Below are 11,312 nucleotides of genomic sequence, written 5' to 3' on the forward strand. Positions count from 1 at the left end.
TTTCTTTTTTCCTTTTTTTGGGTAAAATGGGGTTGTTTTAGTTGTACAACTTAATTGAATACACAAACTATAAATGCACAAATATCATTTCTAATTTCTATGACTAACTATAACTGCACCGACAACAACATCAACGCAACATGTCAAACGACGTCATGGCGATGCTCACTACACATGGGATGAGAAGATAATTTGTGGCATTGCAAGTATATACTATTGTTCAGAAGAGATGTTAAGAAAGATAATAACTTGACATTTTAAGTGATTTGTGTAAAATTTACAAATCCTATGTTATTCAATCATGTATTTTAAAAAGTCTCATGAAATTCACTGTTATTGAAATGATGATTTAAAAATCTACTTTAAAATCCACTGTTATTCAAAACAGTTTGTGGATTTTGATTTTAATAAGTTTTAGGGATTCTGGAGGATTGGAGATGATTTGTTTAGTTAAAAATATAGAAATCTAATCTCATGGTTTTAGGTGGGATTTGAAAGAATTTCACCCTAAATCATATCAACTTCCCTAAAATCTATCAAAATTCCAAATTTCCTAAATCCCATAAAATCATAGTTTCAATATACCCCCTAAGTGTTTCTCTCAAATTAGATGTTTAGACTTATCTAAAAGTTATTCTGGTTTATTAATAGTTTATAGTTCTATCAAAAATTTGAATCTTAAAATAAAATTGAAATTAGAAATTATAAATGGATAATTATATATTCTGAAATATTAGGACTTTCAAATATTTAATATTCAAACATTTTCACAATATAGTTTTGTAACTAGCTAATCAAATAAGTGAAAGTTATGATTGGATATATGTATTGAAGTAATGGTATGTTTTACTTAAGATACTGGTTATGTAATGTATGCATCAGTGGGATGATAGACTTCTTCATTGGTTTGTTAGTGGGATGATAGACTTTTTTTATTCAAAAAAACACAGATTACAGATATTAATCTAATATGAAAATGTTTAAAACTGTTTGTGAAGATTTGTTTACGTAAAGTCTTCTAAAATCAATTGTAAACACGTTTTAAGAAGCTTTCTAAGCTTTCTTAATAAATGCTATGTTATTTCTTTGGTAAAATATAGCATTTATTGTGGTTTCTTAATATCCTGGTCATTATATATATTAGTACTAATTAATCTTAGCGATGACGTAAATTAAGCTGAGTTTGAGTCTAACTTCTAACTATGTTATTACTTTTTACTAGTATTTAAATTTGGTATTTCGTATGACACAACACTCCTCATGGACTGCAGATGAAGATGGACCAAACTCCAAACGCCGAGCAATAATTTTATAACACGCGAGACTGTCTCACAATCCAGGGATAGTTAAGTTTGTTGTCTTCTACGAAACTCATTTCGGGATTGAAAAGTCCTTTGGATTTTAGTTTGTCTAGTTAAAGAACGGACCCTCCTCCACACATCTGTCGTGTTATTCTCTCAAAAGTCTCTTTTCAGCTTTTTACGGAATTTTATTTATTTATTTTTATTTCACAATCCGAACTTCTTTGTTTTGGTCTCTTTCTCTCTGAAAGTCTCTGTTTACAATTGTCACTCTGGATTTTAATTTTCATGTTAAGTTCGGTCCAAGTAAAAACGTCTTTGTCAAGAAGAAGGGGGTCACTTGATCCCAGTTAAATAGTAAAAACTAGATTTGCAAGAAGGAAAAAGCTGCAGCTTAATTGGTTTATCTATATTCAACTGAAGAGGTCGAATTAACAATATTAATACAAATTTAAAATATCATTAATTCGGTATTACAACGCAGGTAAATCTTTGTTTTACTATTTTGTTAATACCGTCAATATTTGATTATTAAACATATTTAATTAAGTTGAGTAAATTATAATAATATATATAAATTATTGTTGTCCCAGGTCCCATGGTGTTAAATTTTAGCTTATTAACATAAATTTTAGTCTCTACTTCAAAATTGTTTATATAGATTATGTTCATTGACAAAAAAAGAAAAAAATATATGTTCAGTGAAGAGACAAACAATCGAGGGTCAGTTGTTTTGCTAATATTAAGAGGAGTGTATGAAATTTAAGGCAATCTTACCAAATACGAACTATTTGTTGCAATCAAAGAAACAGACTGAAAGAGAAACATTGGGCTTAAAAATGATACGTTATGGTATCACGTACCAAAGAAGGAAGCAGAAGACTCTAGACGCTTATTTATAATTATCAAGTTATCATATGCTATCATTTTTGAAGACCAATGTTTCTCTTTCAGTCTGTTTCTTTAATTACAATACTAGTAGACAGGCAATCACACGTGCAAGAGCCATGGTGATTAATTAGGAGAGAAGAAATGGAGGAGGCCAGTAAGGGAAGCCCAAGTTCCGGAAGGGAACATCATCTCCTGTGAACAAGGTAGTGAGAGTTTTGGCGGTAAGATCATAAACACCAAAGTTATGGCCAACAAAATAGATGCAATTAAGCTTGAGTCCACTAGAAGAACTAGCTAAGACACAAAAAGCCTTCACTATATATGTCCAACGGAAATGCAAAGATCTCCAATATCGTCTGTATAGATCATAGTCTTCTTAAAGTCTTTTGATTCCTCATTTCTCTAAGACCATGAACTTTTTTCTGTTGCATGCATCAGTATCTCAAAGTCATCCATGTCCTCACAGTACCTGGAAAAAACATGATAGAGCCGATAAGGTACTCAAGCCAATAAAAAAAATGGTACACACCAAACTCCAAAGTTAAATAGATACTATACCACTTGACGAGGAAATGTTGTCCGCTGGGTGACTCTACAAGATGGACAGAGAAAATAATCATCAATTCTTTGATATTTGCATTCGAGAAACTTTATCTGTGGACAGAGAAAATCATGAGATCATAGTGAAGTAGGTATATTAGACTCTGGTTTAGATTAAACGGTTTAAATATATAGTGATGTAGAAAACACAAAATGTCCAACACAGTTCCAATAGTGCTCATATTAAGTATTTGTTGACAGTTTTGCATCCAGCAAGACTATACCAAGATCAAGTTGAACTTGTTGCATTTGCAGAGCAAGCATATCATGAAAAAGGTCCATCGAAGCAGACGTCATAACTTCTTATCTTGTTTATGTTGAAAAACAAGAGTTGCATCTGCCATCTGAAGATGCGACATTTGAACAAGAGGATGAACTACTTCAGAAGAACTCAGCATTAGTACAAAAACAGAGTGTCAGGTTATTTATATCGGCGTTTATCAAGCTGGAAGATTTACACAGGATTAGAAGGCCCAAGAAGCTTCTGGAAGATTAAAGAGCTTCATGTTTACAATAGGAATGTAAACATGAAGAAAGAGGGAAATTTCCTAAAGCATAAAGAAAAAGGAAATTGTCCAATTCCTATTAGGATTAGAATAGGCAGTTTGCCTCTTATGTGGCAAAGGTTTAGTTCTATAAATAGGGTGCTAAGGCTGATTGTAAGCTTTAGCACAAACAAGAGAAAGTTAACCTAGCTATTAAGTTTTAGTCTTTAAGAAAAGAAAAGAGCTAAGAACATAGAGAGAGCGTGAGGTTTTTTTAAAGAGAGTTTTGAGAGATTAGAAAATTGTTTAGAACAAACTTGTAAACAGATTTTCTATTAATCAAAAGAGAGTTTAAAGAAATCTTTATTTCATTGTTCAGATCATAAGTTCTCACACTTTCAATTGGTATCAGAGCGGCACTTGTTCAGAATATTACGGGTGAGATTCTGCGGACAATATGGAGAGCTACGGAGATCTGATCAACAACAATAAAGTCATCTTGGATGATGGAAACTATGGGTTTTGGAAGTCAAGGATCAAATCCATCATAGGAGGTATTGATCGTCTTGCTTGGAAGACTGTTCTAGAAAAGTGGGAGGAACCAACGATCAAGGATGAATCAGGCAAGCGAATTCCAAAACCTGAGGCAGACTGGACTGATAACGAACAAAAGAGATCAAAATACAACTCAAGGGCTTTAAGTGCAATTCATTGCAGTGTTGGGAGAAAACAGTTTGAGTTGATTCAAGGGTGTGAAACTGCTAAAGAAGCATGGGATATCCTTCAAATTCATTATGAAGGTACAACTAAAGTGCAGAGTTCAAGAAAGGATATGTTGGCTTCTAGATTTGAGAATCTAAAGATGGAGGAACATGAATCGATCTCAGATTTTAGTTCAAAGTTGAGTGCTCTAGCACAAGAAGCCTTAACTCTTGGGAAGACGTATAAGGATCAAAAGTTAGTCAAAAAGTTTCTAAGGTGTCTTCCATCTAGGTTCATGGGATACAAAACAGCTTTAACGGTCTCACAAGATTTAGATAATCTCAGTTATGGTGAAGTAGTAGGAATGCTACAGGCACACGAGATGGAACTTAATGGGATTAAGAAACCAAAAGGAATAGCTCTAGCAGTAAGCAAAGACCTATCTGATCAAGGAGAAGAAGATGCTGTGAGTCTGTTGGTAAGAAGATTTGATCGAGCTCTGAGAAGGATAGAACAAGGTCAAGGTCAAAAGAAGAACAATTCATTCAAGAAGACAAGTGAAGACAAAAAGGCTGATATGCAGTGTCATGAATGTAAGGGATATGGTCATTTTATTCAAGAGTGTCCAACAATCAAGTTATGAGATGCCAAGTGCACAATCTGTAAAGGGACTGGCCACACACATGAGGAATGTGTGAGTAACTCTAAATTCAAGAAAGAAAAGTCTATGATTAGCATTGAGAATGAGTCAGATAGTGATAGCAGCAGCGAAGAAGAACTCATTAATTTAGTAGCTATGGTGGGAATCACTGAATTTGAGAATGGGGAAGAAGTAACTGACTCAGAATCAGAAGGAGAAGAAGTTCTTGACATTGTTCAGAGTTACAAAGAAGTGCGAAATACACTTATTTCGCTAGGAAAAGAAAATCAAGGTTTGATTACTGAAAAACTTCGTTTAGAAGCACTTGTTATGTCATTACAGAATGAATTGGTGGATGAGAAAAAGCTGGCTAAAGATTCGCTAGATCTGATGAAAGAGAAGTTGTTCTTATCTGCAAAAGCAGACAAGCTTGAAGAAGAGCTACTTAAAGAAAGAAAAAAATCTACAAAACTACAATCTGAATTAGATCAACAACATAGGAAGATTCATATGTTCGCAGGAACAAAGCAGCTTGACAAAATTTTGAGCTATGGGAGAACTGAGAAAACTCATAGAGGATTGGGATTTACTGAGAACAAGGGAGCTAAATCACAGACAACCAAGTTCGTATCTGCTGGAGCCTATCAGTCTGAGAAGGAGACATCTTATGGTGTTTCTAATGGATCTTTGAGGTGTTATTTTTGTGGGAAAATCGGTCACTACAAACGTTTTTGTTACAAATATTGGCAGAAGGTCTGTACCTTAAAGCAACAAGGAAGATTCTTCTGGAATGGAATTAGAAGACAAGTTTGGATGAAGAAAGCTGACCTATATCAATCGGGATCAATGGTAGCTTCTGGATCTGGGTTTAGATGCAATATGGCCATGATTACTGAAGAACAAGAAGAAACGGAACCAATGTGCGATATGGCTATGATCACTGAAGAACAAGAAGACACGGAGCCTTGGTTCTTTGACAGCGGCTGCTCAAGACATATGACTGGAACCAAGAGTAATCTACAGAATATTAAGAAATTGAAAGGAGGTACAGTAACATTTGGAGATGGAAGTCATGGTTTCATATAAGGCAAAGGTACAACACGTGATACAGAGCTTCCACAATTGGTGAATGTCTATCTAGTTCAAGGATTGCGTGCAAATTTAATAAGCATTAGTCAACTCTGTGATGAAGGATTGTCAGTTTTATTCACAAAAATTGATTGCAAAGCACTGGATGAGTCAGTTACTGTCAAGTTATACGGTGTAAGATCTGGGAATAATTGTTACATGTGGGAAAAACATTCAATCAAATGCTACAGTGCTCGAGGAAGTATAGATCTATGGCATCAACGACTTGGACACATGAATACAAGAAACCTTGCTACTCTTGTGAATAAAGAGATAATTCGAGGAGTACCTAAGCTTAAAGGAGAAGATAATATGGTGTGTGGACCTTGTAATCAGGGAAAGCAAGTCAAAATTCAGCACAAAAAGGTTCCAGATGTTCAGTCAAAATCAGCTCTGGAACTGGTTCACATGGATTTAATGGGACCAATGCAAGTGGAAAGCCTAGCAGGAAAGAAATATGTGTTTGTTTTAGTTGATGATTACTCCAGATACACTTGGGTTCGTTTTATTCGTGAGAAGTCAGATACAATCGACAGCTTCAAGATTTTAGCTTTACAGCTACTTAATGAACGAGGAGGAATCAAGAAAATTCGAAGTGATCATGGTGGAGAATTTCAAAATGAGGCTATGAAGGAGTTCTGTGAACAGCATGGGATTGCACATCAATTCTCAGCACCAAGGACACCACAACAGAATGGAGTAGTAGAAAGGAAGAATAGAACTCTTCAGGAAATGGCAAGAGCAATGATACATGGAAATCAAGTTCCTAAGAAATTCTGGGCTGAAGCATTGAACACTGCCTGTTATATAATTAACAGAGTTTATGTCCGAAGAGATACTACAAAAACACCCTATGAGTTGTGGAGAGGCAAAACACCAAATCTGAGTTACTTCCATGTGTTTGGATGCAAATGCTATATCTTAAATGACAAGGATTATCTTGGCAAATTCGACTCCAGAAGTGATGAAGGCATGTTTTTGGGTTATGCGGAGAGTAGTACAGCATTCAGAGTCTATAACAGGCGTACATGTTTAATCATGGAGTCAGTAAATGTAGTCTTTGATGATCAATCTGTAGCTGTACAAGGTGATGATTCAGACAGTGATTCAGAACAGGTAAGCATCACTCAAGCCCACAAAGAAGTTTCTGAGTTGGACAGTTCTATTACAAAACCAGAAGAAGTGCAACAAGTTCATAAGAATCATTCTGCATCTGATGTTATTGGGGACTTAAATGAGAAAATGAAGACTCGAGGAGTGCAGATTGATTTTAAGAAGATGACAAGTTACTTTACAACTCTAGAAACTGTTTTCTATGAGTGTTTTGTGTCCATGATCGAACCAAAGAACCATATAGAAGCTGTTCAAGATGATTTTTGGATTATAGCCATGGAAGAAGAACTGGAACAGTTTGAGCGTAATGATGTTTGGGAACTGGTTCGTAGACCAATAGATGTGAATATCATTGGTACTAAGTGGATTTTCAAAAACAAAATAGATGAGAGTGGTGTTGTTGTTCGCAATAAAGCAAAATTAGTTGCACAAGGTTATACTCAGATCGAAGGTGTAGAGTTTGAAGAAACTTTTGCACCAGTAGCAAGGCTTGAGTCAATAAGACTGTTTTTAGGAATGGCATGCATTCTGAACTTTAAGGTGTTTCAGATGGATGTGAAGAGTGCTTTCTTAAATGGGATCTTACAAGAAGAAGTATATGTTGAACAATGATATGCTCAAATTAAACCCTAGAGCTACTCTCTCAAATTAAGAGATCAATGCAGTACTTAGGGGTCGAATTCCACAAGGACTCAAGACTACACAATAAATTATAGAGTTTTATAATTAAGCTAAACAGATTAAATTGAATTAAAATAAAAACAATGCAAAATATTAAATAAAAGCTGTTGTAAATTCAGAAGATCAAAAAGCTAGGCCTAGGGAATTTCTCAGGAAATTATGAAATATTAAATCAATAAAATAAATTAGGATTCAAACAATTAAGAACAGATCTAGAACTCTAAACACTTTTGTAAATTAAATCAGTTCTCACTGCAAATAATATCTAAATTTAAAACCAGAAAATCCAAATCTCTTTGTAAAATTCTAGGTTAAAAATCAGCAATAAAATCAGGTTTAGATTGTTCACAAAATTATTAAATCAAATCTCTTTGCAAGAAATAATTTTGCTCATCAAAAGGTTTTATCAGGAAAATCAATTATATTCTCATATCAATTTATTTTCCTAAAGTATTAATTCTAGATGGCCAATCAAGGATTAATATGAAGAACAACCTAAGATGAAGATCTAGATAGATAATGAATCCTAAATAATCAGATCTAATAATTCATAAAATCCCTGTGAAAAACCCTAAACCTAACAAGCAAACTACTCAGACATAATCAATGAAGAACAAGACATGATTCTGAATAATAAGCAATAGAGATTAAAAGAGTAAGAAAGGAGTTTAAGAATTCTTCTCTCAAAGCAGTTCAGATCTCTCTCTCCAATAGCTCTCAAAAATCTCTCAGGGTTGCAGAAAAATAAAACTTGCTAGAATAAAACTTAAGGGTTTGGAAAACCTAAAAACTATATATATATGTCCTAAAACACGTCAGGGACTTATGTTGCAAATATGGAAAACTTTGGGGCAGATTTGTAAAACTTCCAAATTTGTGATTCTTCATCGCCTAAAGAGGGTGTCGATCGATGCTAAGGCAGTGTCGATCGACACTCCCTCTCTGTTCTGACTCCAAGTTCTTTTCCTCCGAATTATTGCTCCAAACTGATCCAAATCGCTCCACTTTGCTCCATCCATGCTAAAAACCTGTAAAGACTCAAAAACAATCTAGAAACAAATGAAAAGACACTAAAAGACTCCTTATATCATGGTTAAAAACCACAAAAACCATGATATATCAACTCCCCCAGACTTAGCCTTTGCTTGCCCTCAAGCAAAACAGAAACTTAGACCTGTGAAAGAGGTTTGAAAACAGGGAACTCACTCAACTGCATGATGATTCTTTATTCACACTCTTCATTTACCTGACTCAAGAACTTACTTCTTATACTTAACCATGATAAGCATCAACATTCCTTACTCAAATCCCACAATCCTTTGGAATCTCTGAAATCTCCATTGTCATCTCATTAGTCAATATTAAAGCACAAATAAGGTGAATTCTTACCTTGGGTGTATTGATCAGTGGCATATGGACTCTCTTCAGGCCAAGACATTCTTCTTACATCTCCTTTCCTCTCCCTTTTCTCACTTCCATTTTTTTTTTCTTCTTTTTTTTTCAAAGGTGTAAGCGAATACCGGGGTCATCGGTAATTTACCTACCCCTCGCTTCCAAGCTTTGTGTGATCATTTGACTCAAGAGTAGAATAATGAGGTCACAGGTAATTTACCTACCTCTCTAAACTGATCAAAATCATCTCATCTTTTATTCTCTCTTTTTCTGATTTTTTTTAAAAAAGCACTGAAGGGAAGAGAGAGGGGAGACATACTTTGAAAAATTGCACTGTCTTGTATGGCCTGAAGAAGAAGTCTAGTCCACTGATTTCCAACCCCAAAGTAAGAGATTAAGTCCGGTTAAAATCCTGATAAAAGTTGAGACAACGTTAGATCAATCAGATATCCATTGAATAAGGGCTTTCAGGATTGTTGATAAGGCTCATAGTCTTTCTAAGCTTCAGTTCTGAGATCAAGCATAAACAAATAATCATTAGAGTGTTAGCCAAATAAGAGAAATCATTAGTCAAGATCATAATTCCCAAAGACAAAAAGAAAAATTTTGAAAAATTTGACTCAAACTTTATGGTTTTGACTGACACAACTGAAACTCAAAAACAGAAAACATAGTTAGTAACTAACCTCCCCCAGACTTAAACAACACTGTCCCCAGTGTTATCAAGTAAGAGGAAAGCAAAAATAAAAATAAAATAAACAAAAATCAAAATCAAAAGAAAAAGAAAAACCTACCAGTGGGTTGCCTCCCACTAAGCGCTTGTTTTCAGTCATTAGCTTGACTGTGTTGGAGCTCATGCATCTGGAGGATCAGAACATGGCATTGAAATCCTCTTCATCCAAGGTGGTGTATAAGCTTTAGGTGCATGAGGCTTGCCAAGGATGTGAGGAACAGGACCAGGGTGGGATTTAGGGATTGGTTTGCCTCTCTTATGTCCTGCAAAATCATCAACAGAAGAAACAAGCGCTCTACGATAATCTCGTGGCTTGGTTAACTGCAAAACAGTTTTTATCTCTTTGAAATTCTTGTTGATGATAGGAGGAAGTTTAGGAGAAGAAGATGCATACCTTGGCCTTACCTGAGGGCTCTGGAGTGTGGATTGATGACTCTTCTGTTTGGGAACAGGTTTCTGACTTGGAGCATCAGTTTTGGACAAGCTTTGTCGCGGTCGTGGAGGGGTGTCGATCGATACCCTCTTGGTGGCATCGATCGACACTGAGCCTGATGCTCGTGTTGCAGAAACTTTTTCAACAGAAAAAGTCTGTCCATCAATAGTAGGAGCCCTCCTCAGCTTATCCATCTCAAAATGCAAACTCAAACCATCCACATTCAGTGCTATGTGTCCCTTCTGCACATCAATGATGGCACCAGCTGTAGCCAAGAAAGATCTTCCTAAGATGAGAGGATCTTTAGGCTCTTGATCATACTTCAGCACCACAAAGTCAGTGGGAATCATGAAGTTGCCAACCTTAACTGGAATATCCTCTAAAACACCTTCAGGAGTTCTTCTGGATCGATCAGCTAGGATTAGAGAAATCTGAGTTGGCTTGAATTCTGTCATCCCAAGTCTCACAGCAACAGAATGTGGCATCAAGTTGATGCTAGAGCCAAGGTCACAAAGTGAGTGAGAAAACCTTCCTGCTGAGATTGAGCAATCAAGTACAAAGCTTCCAGGATCTGGTAACTTCTTAGCAGTCCTACATTGAATGATTGCACTCACTTCCTTAGAGACAACCACCTCCTGCTTTCTCTCCTTCTTCCTCTGAACAGGCTGGTTCAACAGAATTGCACTAACATCCTTAGTTAGCAAGGCTCCTTCTTCAGGGCTCAAACCATTGGATACCATTCTCTTCACATACCGCTTAAGAGGTGGTGAAAGCTTTACTGCATCAATTAAAGGCATCTCAATCATCACCTTGTCCATCATTGCTTTGCATCTAGCTTCCTCCATCTCTTGCTTAGACTTTCTTGGCTTGGGAAAAGGAACCTTAGGCTTGTAGACCCTTTCAACTGTTGGAACTTGAGATTTCGCAGCTTTTGGTTCCATCTGAGATGAGTGTTGATCGATACCCAGGTGGTGCCGATCGACACCATCATCTACAACCGAGAATTTTGTCGATTTTTCACCCAGTTCCGCAGAAGCAATTTCAACAACATCTTCATCCCTCACAGATATGGCATTGCAAGCATGTTTAGGGTTTGACTCAGTTCTTCCAGGAAGAAAACCCTCTTGTCGTTTGACAGACCCAGCAGTCTGAATAACCTGATTCTCCAACTTCTTGACATGAATGTTCAATGCTTCTATCTTCCCATTCAGCT

The 11,312-nt window shown here is 35.9% G+C and overlaps 1 protein-coding gene across 1 annotated transcript; it reads left to right on the top strand.

Moving 5' to 3' along the window:
* On the top strand, nucleotides 3,735-5,705 carry LOC109128033. Its single transcript, XM_019233707.1, has 2 exons — nucleotides 3,735-4,572; nucleotides 4,648-5,705. Exons 1-2 carry the CDS (start codon nucleotides 3,735-3,737, stop codon nucleotides 5,703-5,705), a joined length of 1,896 nt encoding a protein of 631 aa, XP_019089252.1.

Source organism: Camelina sativa, chromosome 12 (assembly GCF_000633955.1).
Source record: "Camelina sativa cultivar DH55 chromosome 12, Cs, whole genome shotgun sequence".
Taxonomy (NCBI): Eukaryota; Viridiplantae; Streptophyta; class Magnoliopsida; order Brassicales; family Brassicaceae; genus Camelina; species Camelina sativa.